Genomic DNA, 21,933 nt, shown 5'->3' on the forward strand with positions numbered 1-21,933 from the left:
CACTACGTACACAATTAATGAATACAGACAGAGACTTGTAAAATTTCGTCGCATGAAACAAAATTTCACCGCAACGATCTCGAAACGTTTCGTCTACTTATTTCGTACTCGATCGTTTTGCATAAACGGATGTGTCGTGTAGTTTTGCGTCTAAAATTATCGCTAATAGGCGCTTTTTTCATCATTTTCTTTTTTTCTCAGCGTACAAGAGGTTTCGGCCCTTGAAATACAATTGTAACAATATGATTAGATCTTTACCACTAACATAATATTAAAAAATCGGATTACTTTAAAAATTCGAGATTACTTGATTTTTTTTAACTGTTCCTCGGACAGTACGTATCGCGTTTCTTTCTTCCTTCATCTTCCCTCGTTAACTTTCGTTTGTAATTCCGTTTCTCACCGATACACACCAACGTACGTCGCACGAACTCGTTTTTCAACCTTTTTCTTTCGTTTTATTCAGATTTTTACTTTGTTCATCTTACTATTATGCACTTCCCGCATAGGGCAACTCAGGGCCGTCACTATTCACAACGCGAACAGTAGAATCGAAGAATTGTACATGTGTATCACGACGTAAACTTACACAACGACGAAAGAAGAGGATTCTTAGGATTGTACACCACGTTTACCGCTTCCATTTTGATTATTCCAGTCGTGAATTTTACGTATCACATTTTTCAGACGTCCGTTCCCCAAGCGTATGCCACCGTGAATCATCGTTCTGCCTGGTCGTTCTCTTCGAAATTTGTACCGCCGCTTTCCAACGTCTCTGAATCGTTATTACTAAAATCATGGTCGTCGTCGACGTTGTTACATCCGATTGCTCGCCCAATCTCAGGCTCGACTCTATTCACCTACGATTCCCGACCATGTACGTTCAAATGCACAATATCCACTTCTTCATGCAGTCTGTCGCACGAGTCGTCGCACGAGTCGTCTCACGGGGCGAAGATCCTCTGGTAACGCGTCCATCGGTGTTGCTCCTGATTCTGTTTCTGTTTCGAGTAAACAATACAGTCGTTTCATTTAACATTAATGTCTGCTCGCGTTTATTAACGTAATACGATTATACACAATTTACATCCGCGGCACTGTGTTTCATCGTAAGTTTAAACGAATCGTCTCGACTCATCTCTTACCAATGCACCGTTGCATTGCACGAATTTCTTCGTCGTTCAAACCAGTACCCTCGGTAGAGCGTCACGATCGTTACGTGTCCTTGTTCCTTTCATTTACCAGATACACGCGCTTCTTGCTGACGCGTTACTCGCTCTTTCATACACGGATTCACTGCACTTTTCTTGTTTTTCGTATCAAGTTTTTTAAAGAAAAAAAAAAACAGTCTCGCGTTTGAACGTTCGTCGCGTGACGATTAACCGCGGTACTTCGTCCTACCTTCCCGTTTCGTCTCAATTACACTTTTTAACAAATGTAACGTTTTTTAATCAGTAGACTCGCTTACATAAGAAAAATTCATTGTCACTCGTTCTCATTGTTAATCGGCAGCTCTTTTCTTCTTTCTCGTTTCGTTGCGGAGTTCTTTATTGTACGAAATCGCTCCAACGAAGGGGAATTAAAAGAAGGCCACGAAAAAAAGGGAAGAAAACGATTCTCTGACGATTTTCCTGGCTCGCGATAAAATAATTATTATGTTACAAATTCGAATCCACGTTTTGGCAATTGTCAATACCTAATCGAACACGAACTCCCGTTCACATTAATACATATGTACGTCGAAATTGAGTACTGATTATTTAATAAAAAATATACTATCTCTCGTTTTATGTATATATATATATATGTGTGTGTGTGTGTATATATATATATATATATATATGTATATATAAAATAATGACGATGAAGATGATGACGAACGAAACGAGGGTAACGCGAGTCCCTCGCGAACTCGCGAACTTACCATTACAATATAATGGAAATAGTATAATTCGAATTACCGATGAAATACGAGGTGACAATGGCAATGACAATGACGACGACGACGACGATGAGAATAATTATAATAATAATTAATAATAATTAATAATAGCGACGACAATGAAATTATTGTTAATTGGAATATGTCAACAATAACGGTATCTTTACAAAATTAACAATCACAATGACGAGAAAACGAGTGTGCGCGATAATAAAGAACTCGGCAACAAATTACTCCGTGATTTTTGCATCGTATTGGACTTACAGGTTCGAAGTCGACTCGATCATTTTCTCTCTCTCGATCTTTCGTGTCTCTTTTAATTTTAATTTAAGTTAGTTCCTAGTTGACCATAAGAGTGTGCGATTCCATCGGCGCTGCACTGTCGTACAACGTGTCCGTATCTTGCGTCGGCTCGCCCTGAAGTTGACACTGATTACTCAACGTTCCAGCACCGCAGTCGCAGAAGAACCTGAAACACGGTAACCGCATAAGTTACATTTACAGGGTGGAATCGTCTCGCGTGTTTCTCGTTCCGTCAGCCACGCGTAACACCGTTCGCGATATTTACCGATCGTGTCTAATGAATTCTACATCGTGACCAGCATGACAGGTTTTTATGCAGTTCACGCAAATCGCGTTACGGTCCGTCGTATTGCATGTCTGGCAGCGGTAGAAATCGTGCATTGGGAAAGAGGTGTACGACGAAATTTTGTATAAACATTGGCCGTTCCCAACCGCTTTCTCCACTGCATCTTGGTTATTAAATATTTTATTGCCTGAAACAATCACAACGAGAGGAGGATCAATCGTGCGTCCCGGCTCGTAGCCGGCGTGTATCGTCGGTTTCAACGAGATGTCTAATGACCTCTAGTCGTAGGTTGTACTCCGCTCGCTAAGCAGAGACCGCCGAATCTATTATTGAAAATTTGATTGAACTCGAGCGTGGCGGTCGCGTTGTTCGTTATCTCGACGCCAGCTGCCAATCCGTCGAAGATCCGGTTTCTCCTCAAGACAGGATGAGATTGGGTAGAAATGAGCACTCCTGCTTGAGCGTTACGAAATATATCGTTCTCTTCCAGGACGCCTGCGGAACAGCAAAACGAAACGATCGTTCCTCGAATCAGAAGAATTGTCGCAGTCGAGACCAGTGCTCACCTTTGCCACCGTTAAATATACAAATTCCACCGTCCCGTCCGTCGAATATCTTGTTCCTCTTCAACGTGGGATTACTATCCGTCTTTATCCAAACTCCTGCCATCGCATTATCAAAAATTTCGTTCTGTTCGAGTAAACCTAATCCACTATTGTACACGAGAACGCCGCCGTTCTGTCCGCCCCATATCTTATTCCCACGTATTACCGGATTACTTCCGGTCCTAACGTCGTGACAAACGATGAACGCGTAAGATAGAAGATCAGAAAGAGAGAAGAGAGAGAGAGAGAGAGAGAGAGAGAGAGAGAGTGAGAGAGAGAAACAAATCGTGGTTACCTTATTTGTACGCCCGAATACAGATGATTGAAAATATCATTGTCTTCCAGTTTCCCGTGTCCATTGTCATAAAAATAAACTCCTACTTGCTTCCCGCTATGGATACGATTTCTTCTCAATACCGGTGTCGATCCTGTGGTTATCCAAACTCCTGCCAGAGTGTTCGCGTACACCTCGTTTTCCTCGATCAACCCTTGCCCCTTTTCGTGCACATATATACCACCGTGTTGGCCGTGATGTATCTTGTTGTGTCTGACGATAGGGTCCGAGTTCGTTCTGATCTGTATACCAGCCAGGGCGTTGCCGTAAATGTTGTTATGTTCGATCAAGCCTCGTCCCTCTCCGAATATGTACACCCCCCCTTGATGTCCATTATAAATTTCGTTTCTACGTATAGTCGGGTTCGAGTTGGAGGTGATCCAAACGCCAGCGAAATTATTCGAATGGATCTTATTGTCGATGAACTGACCCAAACCATTCTCGTGGACGTAAATCCCGCCCGTTTGCCCATGGTGTATCTCGCAGTGCACGACCGACGGATTAGCACCGGCTTTTACCTCGAAGCCTGCTATACGATTGTTATGAATGTCATTCGCCTCGAAATATCCGAGCCCGTTGTCGAACGTGAAGATCCCTACGTCCCTCCCATGATGAATGTGATTCCTTCGCATGATCGGGTTCGCGTAATTCTTCACCCATATTCCGGCTAACGCGTTTCTAGATATTTCGTTGTCCTCGTAGGTTCCCTGCGCATAATCGGTAACGTAAAGTCCAACGTTCTCGCAGTCCGATATGTCGCAGTTCTTCACCACAGGATTCGCACCGACTCCCGACACGCAAACAGCTGCTCCAACTATCACGAGTTTCGAGGATGAACGATCAATATAGCTAGGATCGACTTAACGATTAATGAAATTACTCTGTCTAGTGGCTTACCAACGCTCGAACTCCTGATGATACAATGATCGACCGTGGGACTGCAATTTTCGCCGACTTCCAAACAATAATGCTTATGATGCGGCACGGTGCTGGTAACGTCCGGGGTGAACTTTAACGTGAGATGGCCGGCGTAGGCCCGCTTCGCTCCTTCTACGAACATAACCGTAGATTCACTTTCTCGTTCCAATATAACAGACTCCGCTACGTTCCCGGGTGCCGCTCCGATCAATGCGACGTCGCTGTCGATCACGAGAAATTCGCCCCTGTAGATGCCAGCGTGTAAGAAGACTAAGTGTTGCGGCATCTCTTCCGTCGTTTGAGAATTATTCCCGCAACAATTCCCCTGACCGGACGAACTCGAGCTGTTGTTCGTCGACGAGGAACTGCCATTGCTCCTGTACTCGTCCACGTAGTCTAACGCTCCTTGAACCGTGTTGAAGTATGGCAAATTCCGACCCTTGAACTTCAAATCCTGAAATCCTGGCCTAACGTGCACGCCCCTATACAATTGTCTAAAACTTTCTTTCCACGGATTCGGGTAGTCCGACTCGTCTGGTGATACAAATTCAAATTTACAGGGCGCAGGATTGAACAGCGGCAAGTCGTATTCGTACACCTGCTGGTACAGGGACTTCCACAGTTCGGTGTCGTTCGCGATCGTCTGGAAACGTTTGCAAACCTGCGAGACTCTGCACAGATCCTGTTCCATCAGATAATTAAATATCGTGAGCAGCACTTCGTCCGGTAGCTCGTACTGGAGATAATGCGCCGCCGTGTTCGTGTTCGTACCTAGGGGAAGCGACAAAATAATTTCAAGCGTTCGAGACTAAACGTCTATGCCTACAAACGAATAATACCATCCGTGGACAAGGAGCACGTCCGCCTAGGTCGTTTTCTCGCTGGTAACGAAGATGAACCGAGCGTGGCTCCTATACTGCTACCACCGGAGGGAGGTAGAGCAGAACTGGTGCCAGGCGCGGGATCCGGATGAGGTGGACTTTTACGTCTTAAATCGTACGGGGACGAATGTGAATGCGACGGGGACGGCGACGGTGCAGCAACGCCGGATACGCTAGGTGATGATCCTCTTCCACCGCTTGCACCCCCGCCTCCACCTCCTCCGCCGCCGACTCCACCACCAGGAGGTATCTGATTCGATGCTGAACATGGCAAGTCGCATGGCTCGGCTGAAAAACATGAGCGATCTTGTGTAGCCGTTCGTCGGGCTCGACTCATCGTCAATTGGTACGCGTTGAGTAGTTATACGTCAGTGTTTAAATGTTACAGTAAACCGTAGAACGATGCAGAAGATGAGCGTCATCGGACCGAGAAGGTACGAAAGGTACAGAAGGTTCGTCGAAGAGATACTGTTTCAGAATTCAGAACGTACATTTGACGCGCGTACACAGCCAATTATGAGAGCAGATGCACGGGCAAAAGTATAATTTACAGTGTTTTCGCGACAATAGGAAATGCACCATAAACGATACAGTGTTCGCGCACAGAAAGCGTTCTGAAAAAGTAGAACATCGGGCTGATTTGACAGAAACTTGATGGCCAAATGCGGTGTCACGTCGAAAAGGAGGAGGGTCGACCTTTTGCCTCGAAATTACGCGAGCGTCAGTCGTAAATAAATTTCGTACAGTCGAACGTCTAATAAATCGGAATTACAAAAAAGGGGGGTGGGGTGAAGCGTAGACTTTGAGCCGACGTTCCAAAATAAAAATTGACGATCGCGACTCGTGCGGAACATCGTGATCGACGTATTCGAAGAGAGGCCGGGACAAGACCGACGTTGTGCGTACGTCGATCTCGGTAAACGTCACCGAGGAGATCTGCGTTTTTCGGCCATCCCGAGCGTAAGCGCGATCGTGTGCGAGAAGACGTGGGCAGTAAAGACCGTAGTAGCAGTTCGTCCCGATCGTGGAGAACGAGGACGTACGATCAACGAAAGGGACGTGGATCGAACGGATGTCGTGCCGCGGATCGGTACGACGATCGACACATCCGGGAACGTCGAAGTGGGTGAAGGCAAAGAAGAGAGTAGAGACAGGTGAGCAGCGAACCGAGGTCCGGATGCAGGGCTCTTACCCGAGGTGGTTCTCGAAGGCAGGGGGATCCTGTTCGCACCTTTTCTTCGGGATCTCCGCACGTAATTGCGCGACGATGTGAACGACGCACTTGGCATTTTTCTCGTGTTCCCCGACAAAATTATGCGAGAAACGGTGAAACAACTAAACACTAAACAATGGCGACACTTCCACCGAGCCCAGCGGCCATCTTCTCATTGACGATAGGACTGCCGACTGCCGACACTGGTGCCAGACCGCCAATCGGATGAATTTCTGCTGTTCCCCCTCCCGCCCCTCGCCGGCCGCGCTCCTTCCTTCCTACGCGATCTTTCTCTCTCGCGTTCTATCCCTCACCTTACCGATTCCCTCTTCTGCGATGGATCGCGACACGAGCAACCAACATCAGTATGGAGTTATGGAGACCGTCGACCGAAATACTGATTTCTCCTGCACAACCACCGCGATCCTATCATGTTTCGTTCTGTCGGTGATGTACGTCGCGAGTCTCTATGTATGGGGGTTACCGTACAATAGGTACGTATATGCCGATTAACAGTAACGATAAACGTCAGCTCTTTGAATGTTCATTTTGTATGCGACTATGTAGATCTAGCCTGTCACTCCTCTCGGTCGTTTAACAGTGAACAACCACAGGATACCACGAATAAAGTGTAACTGTATTCACGTCGACCGAGAACGTGAACGTCTACTCTTTGATTCTCTCCCATTCACGCAGTCGCTTTTCTGGACAAGAATCGAATACCCAGCGCCCCTATTGGCCAATTCTTTCACTTCGATTTCTTTCGTAATTTTCGCGCTGCTCCAAACCGATCGAAAACCGAATTCATTCCGACGATCGTTTCGTACTCTGGCAAACCTGTTCAACGGCTTCTGCTCTCGCTCCATTCTAAGTATTCTTTTGGAAATCGTTTTTCCGGTAAAACGTTTCGCAGAACCGAAGGACCCACCGTCGATCAAACCACTAATCAAGTCTGTTTCTTTTCCAGTAATCATCCAACCGTAATTAAACAAAGATTTTTTAGCGTTTTTATCATGTCACTTATATCTCCCGCGTTCGTCTACTTTAGAATCAATGACAAAACATTTCAGAAGGTAAGTCTACTGTTATGTGTTCGTCAGTCTTGTTATAACTTTTTATTCTACTTCCAGGCGACAATGTGGGAGTTACTGGGTCTCAGGTGGCCCGGCTTGTTTCAAGCAATCGTGATACCATTGTTATTGACAATGATACTATTCCTAGGGCCAATATGTATGCAAGGTTTCAATGGATTTTTTAGATTGTACGCTGGTCAGTGCTCGAAACCGATTGATGTTCGCCATACTGCCATGTAAGATCAATCGTCCAAGTACACGTTCCATCCCTTTCTTTTCAGTACCCATGTACTGGCTCGGGAACATGAGGACGATAATATGGTGGAGAAACGTGGTGGTCGCTCCTTTGGCCGAGGAGTGGACGTTCAGAGCATGTATGTTACCATTGCTACTGCAATGTTTCACGCCGACCACTGCTATATTTACGTGCCCTTTATTTTTTGGGTTCGCCCATTTTCATCACCTGGTAGACAGAATGAGAACAGGCATGAATCTGAAACACGCGATACTCCTGTCTTGTGAGTATCTCGTCATCTTATTTTTATTCATACTCCGTACAAACCCTATCTTCGAATTGTGTTCTGAATTTAGGTTTTCAGTGTGCATTTACAACGTTGTTCGGGGCATACGCTGTGTTCCTCTTTATTAAGACAGGTACAGACAGGTCATCATTCATCTCGCGACGAGTGTCGACGACTCGTGTATCATTAAACGATAAACTCGTTTCCAGGGCACTTCGCAGCGGTGTTCGTGGTACACTCTTTCTGTAACTGCATGGGATGCCCCGATTTATCCGAGGTCGTCGCCGTTAAGGATCGTTTGAAAAGAGTCGGGCTACTTTCTTTGTTCATAATCGGATTAGTGGCTTGGTGCTTTTTATTAACACCGATGACGAATCCGAGACTGTTTCAATAATCAAAATAATTTATTCTGGCATGAGAGTTTTACGCAAACGTAACTTGTTTACAACGACGTTACTCACGTTACATGCAATTTTTATGAGAAGAGAGTCTAGCCCGATCTAACATTGCTTCGAGAATTCGTATCGCACAATATTTTTTAGAACGTGTTTATTACCGAACGGGGCGTTCCGGTTTCGAATCCCACATTTTTAGGAACCTACTTCGAAAGAGTCATTAAACATGTTCCATCGGGTGTGGGCACACGCATTTATGGCTACAATATCTCGAGTCCCCCGGCTGATCGATCGATTTGAAATTTACAGAGCGTCTTCGACACACGTTTCATTACCAGACGAACCAAAATCGTTAACGTCCGTCCATAAATGTACGTACGAGAACCTAAAGGAAAATGCTCAATAGCTCGTTTGAAAATGATTCCTAAGAATTGTTGTGAAAATATGGAATTAAAAAAATCGTCGTAGCCGCCTCTTGAAATTTCGAGGTCGACGAGACTGTTTCGCAAGATACGCGACGTATACATTATACGTGTAAGTACAACTTCGTCGAGAGATGAACGTATCTCGTGACTATTTCCTTGTGCCCGTACAATGCAAGATTTTTGAGTTTTAATTTGTGAATCGTCGTGTGTCGGGTAACGTTCGTGCAAACAAGTTACCACGGACAAGCCAGTCACACGACATAGGACTGTACGATACGAAATCACCGTAGTGCCTCTGTGATGTAATTAAGTTTACGCAGATATATGTAATCGTGAACATTAATATAAATTTAATCTAATCTAATGATAAATCTCTCCTTGAAACGAAGTCGTTTGGCCAGTGAAGTTGTATGGTCGAAAGGAACAGGCGTGACATCGTATATAATAAATATCGTGTTATCTCGTATGGATAGAAATCAATGGTAGGAGAACGTGTTCTGCAAACACTCCTCCGATACGACGTGCATACAAGCGTAAAAAATATTTTATTCTGAGATCACTCGATCATTTCTCGTTTACATATGCGTAACGATACCTAACGACACTTACACTTACTATTTATTTAAACAACAGAAATAACAAATAACAGTATTACAGTGTTTGCCATAAATGTATATAAACGTTCAACTACTTACGATTAGTAGAGTATAAGAGAGCGCAGAGGCGTACGTACGAGTTTAAAATCTGACGCGACGCTTCTATGCAAACGAAGGAAATCATTTCAAAACTGGTACTACATTGTATCCTGTGTATCTATCGTGAAACGAGTGTCGATCCTATGCAATTAATGCGTAAATTTGAATCGCACTTTGTTGTTGACAAAACAAGTTTCTCTCTGAGTATAAAAATTTGAACTGCTAAATAAAATATTTATACAAGTATTATACATTATTTTTTAGAACGTTAATTTATTCGACGAAGTTCAATATATATATATATATATATATATATACACACATGTGTATGTACTAAAAGAACGAAGTCTGTAACGTGAATTAATTCAGTCATTTTGTAACGCAGTAATTTGGAATGTACACAGTCACGAGACTCTTCGATTATTATTACTACTACTTCGAATAGAATGCAGTTTGCACGAGGTTACGTCGTTCACGTTAAGGACGATATAAAATCTAAAGCGATTTCGAGTGATGGAAACGAAGTGTGTGGAATAACGCTACTTGTTTCTAACACACTCGTTCGTAAGTACCTTACTGTCACGGTGCTTACAGGTTTCCCATTTATTATTTCGATCATTTTCACGTTGCATCACTCACGAGCAACACTGTTTTTCTCTTTTAAAGAGTAATTCAAGCTATAAGTAGTAACAAAATCATTACATCAGGAACTGTTAGGTCGTTTTCTTTTTGTCAGCGAACAAATATTTGAGAGTGTAAACGATCGTATAAAAACGGGACTTGGAAATTTTTACGGAATGCACCTCGTTCGTACCTTTACGTTTGGCTAGGTCCAGGTGCTGCGTCAGGATTTTGAGACTGATTGAGAAACAGCACGTTACTGGTCTTTATACTGGGACCTGCTGAGATCAGCGACGGGCACGGACTGATGCACGGCGTCGAGGAGTGGCTGTTACTTAAATCGCATTGGTCCAACAGTTTCCAAAGTTCTTCTGGAGTGGGTCCGCCAGGCAAATCTGTAATCGACGTACCCGGAATAACGATCGACGTTAACGTATCAATCGGATAAGAGTGGAACGATATTACTTTGTGTAGAAGACGGAGGAGGTTCTAAAGCCGTCGTCAGATCCCACATTTGTATGGTACCGTTAGAATGTCCGGTGAATATGAAACGCCTGGGCCTTGAACCCATACCCTCGCATTCGTGAACGTAGAACGAGCTGATGATACTACCGTCTACCGATTTAATCACGCAGACTCTCCTCCCGTTCGACGCTAAACGTACGAACAGTTGATCGGTCTCAGGCACAACTTTTTGAACGAAAACTTGCTCGTCGTCCTGTTCTCCAAACGGGCCTGGTTTTTAAAGAGGAGCGATCCAAATTATCTCCCGTACCACCGTTGGAACGGTGTATCCTCTACGTAAACGTACCAAAATCATTTCCAGCGTTGTAGCTGACGCAAGGTTCGATCGCCTCAAGAGATACGATTTTGAAACTAGCTTCGGGCGTCGATCCGGGTTGAGTGGAGATCATTCCACGGAATCTTGTCACCGCCCAACTTCTAACGTGATTGTATTCCGAGCAAACCGATACCAAGTATTTCTCTGATAACGTTACCTACAATGTAACATCGTACGAATCGTTTAATATTCATGATCTGACAACGACGGACGACCAACGTTTCACGTACTTTTGTCACGCTGCTCTGGTGCACGGTAAACGTTTGAAACAGCTGCGGGCCATGTCCCACGGTTTCAGGATGTTGCACTATGACCCGAACGCTGCCAGACTTTGTGCCGTACGCGATCTCGATCCAGTTACCACAGACGGCTATATAAAGAGAGATCATAAAGTTATCCTATACCTCACGCGTTTCGATACAAAACGAATCTTCCAATGTATTAGCTACATTATTCGACGTAAAGTGTGAATGGCATACGACATTGACATTTAGACGTATATCGAAGACTGTGGTAAGAGAAGAAGTCTTTTGTGTACGTGTATTTCTTGTTATTAATATGTTCCGTCGGTAAATGACCTATACAAACATTACATGCGTTTTAACGTTGCGACAGAGGACGACTATTCACAAAACGATGTTCAAAACGTGTTTGCACTATCGTAGCATACATTTTTCATATACTGTATATACATGTATATCTGATAAAAGTATTGTAAACGTGTTGTACGAAGTGCTAAATACGAAACTATTTACAACATTTTTAATGGACAAAATAAAGTTCATATGTGCACTTGGAGGTATATTCAACTATGCAAGCAGAGGTACGTGTCGTCCAGTCCCTTTCCTTCCCCTCCCAGATGTTTGTCATAAAATACGCCGCTACATCGTTCAACGAGTGATTATAAAACAAGAAACAAAAGAAAGTATTACAATCGGTACAACTGGATGCATAAGGGTAGCGGGGTTGCTGCGTATATTTAATGCGATCTGAAGCGAGAATAATTGTTACGAGCACTTTTCACGGTTCGGGTAGATCCTCGAGATATACCTCTCGTACGTACTTGGTATAAAACAAATAAAAGCTCCTTCAATACGTGTAAATTTAGGTATGACAAGTTTTAATTACGGAGTGTGTCGTCAAAAGTGATGTGTGCACACGGACTTGTCCACCGAATCGACGCAGAACGACATACTACACCTGGAGAGGAAGGGTGCGGTAATCGTCAGTATTAATAATAGTAATTCATAGTAATGCGTTATGTTCAATGCAAAATGCAGGAAAAACATGTCATTTCGAACGTGACTTTTGATCGTGAAAATATTGTAGAACATTGTAGTATCGACCCATACTTGCCTTGTGCTATTTATCCAGTTGTACGAAATCATGAGGCAAAGAATGTAATAATAAACTCTCATTAATACTATAATACAAAGATATTGTTCGACTTCACGATGGGAGAATTGAACGTTTAACTTTCGACACGCGTGACACTTATTATCTATCAAAAAAGAACTAATGATTTTCAGTAAAAGAAACGAAATTTATGATTGCAACTTTACTGTTAGCATGTCGACGAAACGAATATTGCATATTCGTCACCTAGAAAAGAATAAAATAAAGTAAAATAGAACAGAATAAAATAAAATAAGGTGACAACGAAACACAAATGACGCAAGAAAGCGACGTTTGTTATTACATTCCTCAATACAAGCGGATTTAATAATTAAACATTAATCCATCTATTTGCACGTCACTCGAAAAGATATTTCTACGGTACTGCAATATATATATATAGAGAGAGAGAGAGAGAGAGAGAGAGAGATACTTATAATAATTAATATTCGTCGTTAAAGACACAATGTTGGCCACGAATTAGTTACCTCAAACTTTTGTGTTTAATCGTATACAGTATAAAATGTTACGGTAAAAATAAATGCAAGAACTTACATGTTTTCGGTGTTAAATATACGGATATGGCTGTGATGGGATCGTAGTTCGGATCACGGTACAATTCGGTTACGAGCAAGTCGTTGTCCTTCATTCTTAAAGGAAACTTTTCCATGTCTGAAAAAGTTTTATCAATATCGTGATCGGTGTTGGACAGAACGAAACTACCGATTCGAACGAACGGTCGACGCGCATTACCTATATAATAAATCGATCCATTGTTGCATCCCAGTAGGAGGAACGAACCGGCTGTGTCAAACGATAAAATTGGCACCACGTCTTGAATCTGCCAATGATGCGTCATCGCATGCCAGACACCAATTTTGTCGGTAGGAGACAAAGCAACTAATTGGCTGCCAATAAAAAACAAATATTCCACACGAACGTTTAGGTTAAACGTTCCAATGTTAGTTTTCATTCCGTTTGCCGAAATACTCCATAATCGGACTTGATTCCCGTAAGAAATAGCTACCATTTTAACGTCTCCACTGGTGCTTAATTTCGACGCTATTGCCACTCTTTCGATCACCGATTCGATGTGAGGACTGGTGAACGCATGCTGCCAGCCGGACGAGTCTTTAAGCCGATAACACGTTATGAAATGCGCGTAAGCGATCACAATCCAATTGTGGTGTGCCTTTATGATCTGAACCCTTAACGGATCAACCCACGACGAAACTGTGCAGACAAACGTTCGTTGATCGTCCGTCGGAACTTGTAACGTTACATTCTACCCACTTACCTTGTTGAGGGCCAAATACTAAACTTATGTCGTTTTTGTACAACTTGTTCAAGTCCGCTGAATTGTTCCTAACGTGCCTTAAATCTAGAGACGACGTACGCGAGTGTGGTAAGCCTTTCTGTTGGATTCTATAATCCAACGAAGAGTTTCTCGCGTGGCTACTGAGTGTTCCTTTAGGATTTTGTTGTCCTGAAACCACAAACAGAGGTGTCCGTCGAGTATCTGCCAAAACTCATCGATGAATCATATCGTCCGTTCAGTACCATTATTATTTTGACTACTCGAACTCCCACAAGTTGTTGTACTCTGAGAAGTAGACGGTAAATCTACTCTAGAATTATTACTGTTGGATAAAACTCTACCGTGAACAGACACATCTCCTACGTTCGCAGCGACGGTAGTAGGTTCTTGCAACGGTATACCTTTTCAAATGTAATATTCACCAAGTGATCAACTCGCTTCATTCACTACTTATTATTCGCACACGAGAATAACTCACTTGGTGGTGGCAGATAGCCGTAGAACAATACATCACCGCACGAGGATTGAGTTAAATCTTCACACAGCATCAATCTTTTGACCAGTGGAGTGATGCCATAGTATTCTGCCTCGTGCCTCAGCGTGCGTAGATCCACAATTTTCAAATCGATGTCCTTCGTCCGTAGGTAGTTCAATATGACGGAGAACAACTTTGGATCCCTGTCTATGAACAGTGCACCGACCTCGTCTCTGTGGCTAGCGATCCTGTTGCTCAGCAATGCAGTGAAAAACGAGTCAGGCACCCACGTCAGCGTTTGCTTCGACGTTGAAAACCTGAGAGCAATCGATTCGATTATACGTAATTATACAGAGTAATTCGAATAATTGCCTCCGTACCTCGTTCCCCCAACGTTCAGATGAATAATGTCGCTGAGACCGAAAGACGGCGGTACAGCCATTGTTATACGTCGTTTAAACGCCAAGTTTTATTTTCAGTATGCATCTTTTCCCACAATCGTTCATAGAGCCAGACATTAAAAAAAGAATTAACGATTACGTTCTCTACACAGGTTACTGAACGACGACCGACGACCAACAACCCAACGACAACCTCTTTACCGCGCCAGCAGTCTTACTGTCTCTTTCTGTCTGTTCGGGACGCGGTTTCCGGGCGAGATTCCCTGCTCTGTCTGTCGTTATTCCGTCTCCGTCACCGATCCGGCCTTGCTCGCCTCTCGTACGCCCTACCCCCGCCCCCCCCAGCGCCCGACTGTCCATTTTCTGTGCGCTTTCGGAACGCTCGCGGTTCGCTCGGGACGGGACGTGTCGGTTTTCTGAACGCGACGCCCGTGTCGGTCATATGATCGTTGTCGCTGACCGAAGATACCGTCGTTCGTAGGCGTTGACTCCTCGACGAAAGTTTTTTCGGCTCCTGTGTCACTTGCTGCGCGTCGTCGAACCCACGACTTTCCTGCTGAACGACCGACGACCCGTCCCACCGCATCGAAATGGCGTTGAGCGACTCGGATGTGCAGAAACAGGTATTCCGTCGTCGTTACTCGTCGTCGTCGTCGTCGTCGTCGTTTGTTGTCCGACTTTTGCGTGCGGTTCTCTCCCGGGTCGACCCCGCGTCGATCGCGGAGTCTCTCCGGGTGTCGCGAACGGGAGTCGTCCGCTCTCGACGATTCCCGGTCCACCGCGATGGCTCTCGGCCTCCGTTCTCACGTTCGTCTCTCTGTTCTGTTCCGCTCCTCGCGTTAGATCAAGCATATGATGGCCTTCATCGAGCAGGAGGCCAACGAGAAGGCCGAGGAGATCGATGCTAAGGCGGAGGAAGAGTTCAACATCGAGAAAGGTCGTCTGGTTCAACAACAGAGGCTCAAGATCATGGAGTACTACGAGAAGAAGGAGAAACAAGTGGAGCTTCAAAAGAAGATGTACGTCTGTCGCCGCCTCCGTCGGCGTCTTCCTTCTCTCTCTCTCTCTCCCCCCCCCCTCCCTCTCGCCCTCTCCGTGTGGAACCGATCGTCGGTTGATTTCTACGTTCGTTGCTTTGCAGTCAGTCGTCCAACATGTTGAACCAGGCTCGTCTGAAGGTTCTCAAAGTCAGAGAGGATCACGTGCGCAACGTCCTCGACGAAGCTAGGAAGAGGTTGGGAGAAGTGACGCGCGACCCCGCCAGATACGGAGAGATTTTGAAGTTGCTCATCGTCCAAGGCTTGTATCAGGTACGTCCGAGTTCGATCGCGTTGCTCGAGGACCGCGACGTCGGCCACGGTCCACCGGTCCGCCCCGCTGCTCGTCCCTGCCGCCGCCGCCAGATCGTTCTTCGTTCTGCTTCCAGCTCACCGAGAGCCACGTCACCGTCCGCGTGCGTCAAGCGGACGTTCCTCTCGTCGAGTCCATCTTCGACGAGGTCCGAGATACTTACGCTCAACTCACGCGCAAAGACGTCACCTTGAAGGTCGACCAGGACAACTTCCTTCCTTCCGACGGCTGCGGCGGAGTAGATTTGATCGCGGGAAGAGGTATGTCGACGCGAGTCGTCGTTACCTGACGCTTTCGCCCTTTCCGCGTCGAACGTGTCGATTCCACGTCTTTTCTCCGTTCTAGGACGCATCAAAGTCAGCAACACTCTGGAGACCAGGTTGGAATTGATAGCGCAGCAACTGGTACCGGATATACGTTCTGCCCTCTTCGGACAGAATCCCAATCGCAGGTTCAACGATTGAAGCCCTTTCTCTCTCGCTGCCGCTGCCGCCGGCGCCGGCGCCGCTTCCTCTCCCTCGCGTTCTTTTCGTTCTTCGCTTCGCGTCCTCGTGTTCGCGAACGGACGTTCCTTTCTTTCGAGCGCGACGCGACCGCTCGGAATTTTCGCTGCGTAGAACGTAGACTCTGTCGTTGTTGTTGCGATCGTCGTTGTTCGCGCTCGCGAACAGAGGGAGAGAGAGAGAGAGAGCCAAGTTGTAAATTATCTACCCTATAAATCCATGTGCATACGTGTGTACGCGTGCATCTGTAAACGCGCGCGTGATACTCCCGTTCTTCGGACGTGTCTCTAACTAACAATAAAGTATTTTATGTGAACCCGATTCTACGCTTTTCTCCGACTGCGTCTGCGATCGGCGTCCGTTTTCTTCTGTTCGCCGTTCGGTTCCGTGTCCTGCTCTCTTTCCCCCACCTGCGTTCGACCACGGTACGTCGGTTCCCGTGATTCCGCTAAACGAGCTGTACGATTCTGACGATCGGATCGGACGGGACGAGGAACGGGAGAGGTCGCCTGGTTCGTCCGACGTTCGAGTGAACCGCTTTCTTTAGTCGTTTGTTTTTCTCTTTTATTTCGTATCGTACTCTACGTGTTCCGACGGTCGGCTACGCCTGTACGTGCTTTGACCCAACCCCCCACTGCCGAGGACGTACTGCGCCCTGCCTGCACGATGTCGGTCGACGTCCGTACCCGGCCGAGGTTGCGATGTCCCGTCTTCCCGTCTGATGAACGTCGAACGTTCCGGCTGTGTCTTCGGGAGAAAAGATTCGAACGTTACACCGGTCAACTTGTGATCGCCTCGTCGGATCGTGTCGTTCTCGGTTCTTACCTGTCGCTACTGCCTATTTTCCGCCCTTTTCCGACGACGATCGATCAGAGGATCGGTCGTCCGTCTCTCCGGTCTCGAGGCCCGTTTTACTGTCCTGCTGCTGTTTGGAACTTGGATTTCCGTTGGTACGTGATTTTGCTTCGTCCCTTGCGGCCGCCGCCGCCGGAGAGCCTGCCGTTGCGTCGTCGTCGCTTCGCTTCACTCTCTTCAACTGTCCTAGGATTTTTATGTAATTGTAAGGAACAAGACCGACGTTCGTGTTGTCGGTGGCTCTGCACCATCCTGGCGTCTGTTTCGGTTGCAACGACTTGGGTGCGAGGCAGATCTTTTGACCGGCCTTCACGCTGAGTTCGTCGTTGTTGACGGCCGCGAAGTCGTACAACACCGTCGCCACGTGCGTGGGTTCCTCGCTTTCGTACCACGTTTTTGGATCCGCGACGACGCTACCTGCTTCTGCTTCTGCTTCTGCGGCTCTTACGCTGCTCGCGATCTTGTGGATCATGTAAGGTATCGCGATGAACACGGTGAACGTCAACAGACCGGACCAGAAGGAAGAGTTCTTTGCGTTTCGGTCGTTACCCATCTTTGCCAAGGATTTCTCCCACAGTTCTTCGTCCGTCGAATCGAATCGCCGGCTGCCTTGGCTGCCCAGACCTGTGTGCGAGCGTGACAGGAGTGACGTTTTTGCTTTCGACGAAACGACGTCGAGATGTTAGTTTTCAATTACCGGCGGTACGTACGATCTTCCTGTACAACCATTTCACGAATCTGATCATCGCGAACGTACTGAATAATTGATTTATCGTGGAACGCAATTTTCCTACGCTCTCGGCGACGCTTAAGATCGCTCTGAACGAATTTGTCAGAGCCAAGTACGTCGATTCCAACAGCATCGTCATCGACGAGAATGTGTGTACGACCGTTTCGATCGATTGAAAGGTTGGTCTGACGTTCGCCTCGATGTAATGAAAGAACCTGTTTTGGTCAACAATAACCACGAGTATCGTCGTCGTTGTGTCATTGCTACGACGTTCTACGGAGCGATTCGGTATGATTCTTCTCGGTCGAGAACCTACCTGTTTTCCGCGTTGCCGCTGTGCGTGCTCAACGGTCCGTAATTGTTATTGTTACCGTTGTAACCGAGGTAAGGAGGACTGTACCAACTGCTGTATCCACCCGATCCTCCGAATCCTCTGTATTGACTGCCATGACCGAATCCACCGCCGTACCCGCCGTAATGATTAGGACCCGACCACGACGAGTTGTATCCCCAGTAGTTGTTTTGTAGTGCTGGCTGGCGTGGAGGCACCGGTGGAGGAGGATTCTGTCCTGATTGATACGCGATCGAAGGATACGGTGTCGTTGGCGGTCCGTTCGGTATGCTGGGGGAGGAGGATGAGGAGGTATTACCAGTTCGTCCACCGTCCTTTTCATCGTTCGCGAACGAATCGCTTTTCGTTAAAAATTTTAATTACTGATTTTGTCGTCGCGTTTCGACGTTCGACGAACGCGTACCTGGTCAGCTGATTGATGTTCGGTACGTTTCTCAAGTAATTTCCACTGCTGTTCCCGTTCGTCCTTTCGAGCGCCATTCTTTGTTGCGACGATGACTCGTCGTCGTCGTCGTCGTCGTCGTCGCTTATCGTTTCTTTTTCGCTGTGCAAAGTTCATGCCCCCTTTCTATACCGACGAAGCACGCGTTACCGAGTCTCCGTTGTCATCGTCGATGCTTGACTGCCGCACTGCCGCCGTGGCGAAACCAGCAGGAATGCACACACACGCGCGAACCTGTGCCCGTGTACGCGTGACTACGCGAATACGTACGTGTGTAACGTGCGTCGTACGCCGTACGTGTCACGAGTCGGGTAGTGAGTGTGTCGTGTGTCTACTGACGACAGTGACGACGCTGGCGCGCGCAAACGGCGACGAACGGGACCAACGCCGGTACGTGTGTACGTGACTGTGGTCGTGTGCACGTACGTGCGTACCATCGTGCGTGATCGTCGCCGCCGTGTGGACGTGGACTGTGGAGGAGTGGTAGACTTGTAGAACGCGAGGTTGACGATTTTCGTTGCGGCTCGAAACTATGTCCACCACGTTTCTAAACTTTGTCGAGGAGAATATACTGTATGAGATTCTGGCAGCGACATGGATTCTGTTCTTCTGGAAATTGTATTTGAGTCTGCGTCAGGTAAATCGTCGTACCGTCTCTCTGTGCCCGTTTAACCCGACTCCGCCACCGCCGCGTGTACTGTGTACCATTGTTCTCTTTTTGCGATCTTACGGTCGTCGTCACGAATCGTCCTTTGCTGAGTATTCTGGTGTATTGTTCCTGTCACTTGAACGTCGTTCGGTGGCGGTGGTGTGTTTGCTGTGGAACGAGACTGGAAACCTGTCGATTGATACGTGCGCTGCTGCGTGTTTATGAGTACTGCCGCGTATTTTTTCAGAGAGCTTTGGTACTACGTTTGGTGGAATTGCCGGAACAAGTCCGAGGTTTAATGACGAGAGAGGTCTACGAGAAGGCGCGCGACTATTCTCTGGATAAATTGAACTTCGGTATTTTCCAAGACACGTATTCCGAGATTTTCAATACAGTACGTATGGTCTTCGTCTCTGCTGGATCGCACGCGCGTACGAGTGCGGATGCGTGTCATTTTTTGACAGTGATGCGTTGTAGATCTTCTTGCTGACCATGTGCTATCGTCGATTTTGGGTGTCCAGCGTCCGTTTGGTCGGTTATCTTGGTTTCGACGAATCGAATGAGATTCTCCTCAGCGGCGTTTGCATGTTCGTTGTGTCTGTCGTTTACGACGTGGTCTATCTGCCGTTGACGATTTACTCCACGTTCGTCGTGGAACAGAAACATGGGTTCAATAAAGAGGTAAGCCAATGACTTACGGCCGTCGGCAAACGAATGAGTAGTTTCTCGCCTCTTGTCGTCGTCGTCGTCGTCGTCATCGTCGTCGTCGTCGTCGTCGTCGTTCTTGTTACTGCTGTTGAACTGCACCCACTGATCTCGCCGTTCGTCGTTTTAGACACCGTTGTTCTTTGCCAAAGATCAGCTGCTCAAGTTTGTCGTGAGCGAAGCGATCGCGGTACCTCTGCTTTCGGCCGTGATATGGATCATAAAGAACGGAGGAGATTACTTTTTCCTGTATCTCTGGATATTTTTAATAGCCGCTACCCTTTTCCTGATGATTCTTTATCCAGAGGTGATAGCACCGCTCTTCGACAAATACACGGCGCTTCCGGATGGAGAATTGAGGAAGAGAATCGAGGAATTGGCGGCCTCGATCCGTTTTCCACTTTATAAGATTTTCATCGTTGAGAACTCGAAGAGATCTTCCCACAGCAATGCTTACCTTTACGGTTTTCACAAGCACAAGAGAATCGTTTTGTTCGACACTCTGGTGAAAGAATATTATAAACCGGCGGAAGATGAAACGGCGACAGCGACGGCGGAAGCGAAGGGCTGTGAAACGGACGAGATACTGGCGGTGTTGGCGCACGAACTGGGACACTGGAAGTACAGGCATACGTTGAAAGGATTTGTCATTAGCCAGGTATGCCTACGCCTTTTTACATGAATATATTACGCGCGCGCGCGTCTGTTACGGCCGCGTGTGTGAGACCTGTTTTTCTAGATTTCCCTGTTGACGAATCTGTTCCTGTACGCGAAACTCGTCGATTACGAACCCATGTTCCGAGCTTTTGGATTCGTCGACAGTCGACCCACGTTCATCGGAGTCATCATCGTGACGATGTACATTTTGATACCTTTCAACGTGGTGAGTGGTTCGATCGACCAGTGGCCTGCCCGGCACGCGTTCGAGCTTCCGCGCCGCGTGAAACTCGACGATCACTGCTACTACTGCTACCGATACTGATCCTCCGTGAAAAGAATGATAACGCGAGTATACTCGAAGTTTTGTGTGGGTGTACGAATGTCTCTTTTTGTTTCAGTTGTTACAATTTGTAACGATCGTGATTGCAAGGAAGTTCGAGTTTCAAGCGGATAGATTTGCCAAGAGCTTGGGACACGGACCGGCGCTGAAGAGTTCGTTGATCAAACTGCAAAAGGATAATCTCGGTTTTCCCATTTTCGACAAACTGTATTCTACTTGGCATCATAGCCACCCTCAGTTCCTCGAAAGACTCGATGCCATCAACAAAGAGGACTGATTCAGAGACAATTATTTTCACTTGTCGATTTCGTTTACGGTTTGTAGTCGCGCGTCGCACTGTGCGCGATACGAATGTGTAATTAATGTGATTTACTACTTACTACTCTTCTTACTTGCTACCGAGTGTAATTTGTAATTGTAAGGACGTAACGCGTAACGCGTTCTAGTGATAATGGTATAGTGATACAATGATTATTTTGGAAAGGCCGCGTGTATCTGATATAGGTTCGTTTAAAAAATGTGAAGAACCATGGTGGTACTTGTTCCATTATCAAAATTAGAAATCGACTTTGTCACGATTTACAGATCCATCCGTGCAGATGACGTCGACCAGTTTTGTTATTGCTCCATCGATGCATGTAGTATAAATATACATACGTAAACATTGCGGACATTGTGTATATTATTTACATATGTAAACTGATC

General features: G+C 46.3%; 6 protein-coding genes across 14 annotated transcripts; 3 read left to right on the forward strand and 3 right to left on the reverse strand.

Moving 5' to 3' along the window:
• Positions 1 to 6: 6 nt before the first annotated feature.
• Positions 7 to 6,579, reverse strand: FBXO11 (F-box protein 11). Of its 2 annotated transcripts, XR_001916910.2 has the most exons (9): positions 6,462 to 6,579; positions 5,228 to 5,557; positions 4,368 to 5,159; positions 3,432 to 4,284; positions 3,098 to 3,318; positions 2,808 to 3,026; positions 2,511 to 2,718; positions 2,207 to 2,411; positions 7 to 1,001 (listed from the first exon to the last, which is right to left on the reverse strand). XR_001916910.2 is itself a non-coding variant. In XM_018034700.2 (8 exons), exons 1-8 carry the CDS (start codon positions 6,556 to 6,558, stop codon positions 2,282 to 2,284), a joined length of 2,850 nt encoding a protein of 949 aa, XP_017890189.1. In that variant the 5' UTR covers positions 6,559 to 6,579; the 3' UTR covers positions 1,814 to 2,281. The 2 variants fall into 2 exon arrangements, 1 of the variants encoding a protein (XP_017890189.1); XM_018034700.2 differs by lacking the exon at positions 7 to 1,001 and having other exon boundaries at positions 1,814 to 2,411.
• Positions 6,580 to 6,583: 4 nt separating this feature from the next.
• On the forward strand, positions 6,584 to 9,260 carry Sras (Ras converting CAAX endopeptidase Sras). 4 transcript variants are annotated; one of them, XM_018034705.2, is made up of 7 exons: positions 6,584 to 6,976; positions 7,450 to 7,555; positions 7,613 to 7,751; positions 7,837 to 7,929; positions 8,026 to 8,073; positions 8,147 to 8,209; positions 8,286 to 9,260. In XM_018034705.2, the coding sequence occupies exons 1-7, from the start codon at positions 6,708 to 6,710 to the stop codon at positions 8,468 to 8,470; spliced, it is 903 nt and encodes a 300-aa protein (XP_017890194.1). In that variant the 5' UTR covers positions 6,584 to 6,707; the 3' UTR covers positions 8,471 to 9,260. The 4 variants fall into 4 exon arrangements, with proteins under 4 accessions (XP_017890194.1, XP_017890193.1, XP_026674345.1 ...); XM_018034704.2 differs by having other exon boundaries at positions 7,837 to 8,073; XM_026818544.1 differs by lacking the exon at positions 6,584 to 6,976 and adding an exon at positions 7,273 to 7,353 and having other exon boundaries at positions 7,837 to 8,073.
• Positions 9,261 to 9,422: 162 nt separating this feature from the next.
• Positions 9,423 to 14,952, reverse strand: LOC108631032 (BTB/POZ domain-containing protein KCTD3). Of its 3 annotated transcripts, XM_026818541.1 has the most exons (12): positions 14,622 to 14,952; positions 14,245 to 14,558; positions 14,009 to 14,167; positions 13,746 to 13,934; positions 13,202 to 13,681; positions 13,004 to 13,120; positions 12,410 to 12,415; positions 11,284 to 11,423; positions 11,024 to 11,210; positions 10,678 to 10,947; positions 10,406 to 10,607; positions 9,423 to 10,268 (listed from the first exon to the last, which is right to left on the reverse strand). In XM_026818541.1, the coding sequence occupies exons 1-11, from the start codon at positions 14,681 to 14,683 to the stop codon at positions 10,408 to 10,410; spliced, it is 2,124 nt and encodes a 707-aa protein (XP_026674342.1). In that variant the 5' UTR covers positions 14,684 to 14,952; the 3' UTR covers positions 9,423 to 10,268; positions 10,406 to 10,407. The 3 variants fall into 3 exon arrangements, with proteins under 3 accessions (XP_026674342.1, XP_026674343.1, XP_017890191.1); XM_026818542.1 differs by lacking the exon at positions 14,009 to 14,167 and having other exon boundaries at positions 9,423 to 10,607; XM_018034702.2 differs by lacking the exon at positions 12,410 to 12,415 and having other exon boundaries at positions 9,423 to 10,607.
• Positions 14,953 to 15,041: 89 nt separating this feature from the next.
• Vha26 (V-type proton ATPase subunit Vha26) lies at positions 15,042 to 16,816 on the forward strand. The gene is made up of 5 exons (XM_018034709.2): positions 15,042 to 15,265; positions 15,486 to 15,661; positions 15,784 to 15,952; positions 16,069 to 16,252; positions 16,338 to 16,816. The coding sequence occupies exons 1-5, from the start codon at positions 15,233 to 15,235 to the stop codon at positions 16,454 to 16,456; spliced, it is 681 nt and encodes a 226-aa protein (XP_017890198.1). The 5' UTR covers positions 15,042 to 15,232; the 3' UTR covers positions 16,457 to 16,816.
• Positions 16,817 to 17,042: 226 nt separating this feature from the next.
• Positions 17,043 to 19,267, reverse strand: Pex13 (peroxisomal biogenesis factor 13). 2 transcript variants are annotated; one of them, XM_018034757.2, is made up of 5 exons: positions 18,836 to 19,267; positions 18,397 to 18,702; positions 18,048 to 18,295; positions 17,321 to 17,974; positions 17,043 to 17,242 (listed from the first exon to the last, which is right to left on the reverse strand). In XM_018034757.2, the coding sequence occupies exons 1-4, from the start codon at positions 18,910 to 18,912 to the stop codon at positions 17,334 to 17,336; spliced, it is 1,272 nt and encodes a 423-aa protein (XP_017890246.1). In that variant the 5' UTR covers positions 18,913 to 19,267; the 3' UTR covers positions 17,043 to 17,242; positions 17,321 to 17,333. The 2 variants fall into 2 exon arrangements, with proteins under 2 accessions (XP_017890246.1, XP_017890245.1); XM_018034756.2 differs by having other exon boundaries at positions 18,397 to 18,771.
• A 40-nt stretch (positions 19,268 to 19,307) lies between these two features.
• On the forward strand, positions 19,308 to 21,899 carry LOC108631061 (CAAX prenyl protease 1 homolog). Of its 2 annotated transcripts, XM_018034758.2 has the most exons (6): positions 19,308 to 19,511; positions 19,771 to 19,917; positions 20,001 to 20,204; positions 20,359 to 20,886; positions 20,968 to 21,111; positions 21,287 to 21,899. In XM_018034758.2, exons 1-6 carry the CDS (start codon positions 19,407 to 19,409, stop codon positions 21,503 to 21,505), a joined length of 1,347 nt encoding a protein of 448 aa, XP_017890247.1. In that variant the 5' UTR covers positions 19,308 to 19,406; the 3' UTR covers positions 21,506 to 21,899. The 2 variants fall into 2 exon arrangements, with proteins under 2 accessions (XP_017890247.1, XP_026674344.1); XM_026818543.1 differs by lacking the exon at positions 19,308 to 19,511 and having other exon boundaries at positions 19,827 to 19,917; positions 19,988 to 20,204.
• The last annotated feature ends 34 nt before the right edge of the window (positions 21,900 to 21,933 follow it).

Source organism: Ceratina calcarata, unplaced genomic scaffold (genome assembly GCF_001652005.2).
Source record: "Ceratina calcarata isolate Rehan_Ccalc_2016 unplaced genomic scaffold, ASM165200v1 scaffold8, whole genome shotgun sequence".
NCBI classification, from domain to species: Eukaryota; Metazoa; Arthropoda; class Insecta; order Hymenoptera; family Apidae; genus Ceratina; species Ceratina calcarata.

Bases quoted from the DNA above. Each gene is read 5' to 3' on its own strand.
- LOC108631032 (XM_026818541.1), bottom strand. From the start codon at position 14,683: ATGGCTGTACCGCCGTCTTTCGGTCTCAGCGACATTATTCATCTGAAC. The intron at 13,935-14,008 runs GTACTGAACGGA...TTGTGGTTTCAG, and splicing joins GAGTAGTCAAAATAATAATG to GACAACAAAATCCTAAAGGA. The intron at 10,608-10,677 runs GTAATATCGTTC...CGTCGATTACAG, and splicing joins TCCTCCGTCTTCTACACAAA to ATTTGCCTGGCGGACCCACT.
- Pex13 (XM_018034756.2), bottom strand. From the start codon at position 18,912: ATGGCGCTCGAAAGGACGAACGGGAACAGCAGTGGAAATTACTTGAGA. The intron at 18,772-18,835 runs GTACGCGTTCGT...TTTAACGAAAAG, and splicing joins AACATCAATCAGCTGACCAG to CGATTCGTTCGCGAACGATG. The intron at 18,296-18,396 runs GTAGGTTCTCGA...TGACCAAAACAG, and splicing joins AGCGGCAACGCGGAAAACAG to GTTCTTTCATTACATCGAGG.
- Vha26 (XM_018034709.2), top strand. From the start codon at position 15,233: ATGGCGTTGAGCGACTCGGATGTGCAGAAACAG. The intron at 15,266-15,485 runs GTATTCCGTCGT...TCCTCGCGTTAG, and splicing joins ACTCGGATGTGCAGAAACAG to ATCAAGCATATGATGGCCTT. The intron at 15,662-15,783 runs GTACGTCTGTCG...GTTGCTTTGCAG, and splicing joins GTGGAGCTTCAAAAGAAGAT to TCAGTCGTCCAACATGTTGA.
- FBXO11 (XM_018034700.2), bottom strand. From the start codon at position 6,558: ATGCCAAGTGCGTCGTTCACATCGTCGCGCAATTACGTGCGGAGATCC. The intron at 4,285-4,367 runs GTAAGCCACTAG...AACTCGTGATAG, and splicing joins CATCAGGAGTTCGAGCGTTG to TTGGAGCAGCTGTTTGCGTG. The intron at 2,412-2,510 runs GTAAATATCGCG...ACCGTGTTTCAG, and splicing joins GAATTCATTAGACACGATCG to GTTCTTCTGCGACTGCGGTG.
- LOC108631061 (XM_018034758.2), top strand. From the start codon at position 19,407: ATGTCCACCACGTTTCTAAACTTTGTCGAGGAGAATATACTGTATGAG. The intron at 19,512-19,770 runs GTAAATCGTCGT...GTATTTTTTCAG, and splicing joins TGTATTTGAGTCTGCGTCAG to AGAGCTTTGGTACTACGTTT. The intron at 19,918-20,000 runs GTACGTATGGTC...GATGCGTTGTAG, and splicing joins ATTCCGAGATTTTCAATACA to ATCTTCTTGCTGACCATGTG.
- Sras (XM_018034704.2), top strand. From the start codon at position 6,708: ATGAATTTCTGCTGTTCCCCCTCCCGCCCCTCGCCGGCCGCGCTCCTT. The intron at 7,556-7,612 runs GTAAGTCTACTG...TTCTACTTCCAG, and splicing joins ATGACAAAACATTTCAGAAG to GCGACAATGTGGGAGTTACT. The intron at 7,752-7,836 runs GTCAGTGCTCGA...CTTTCTTTTCAG, and splicing joins ATTTTTTAGATTGTACGCTG to TACCCATGTACTGGCTCGGG.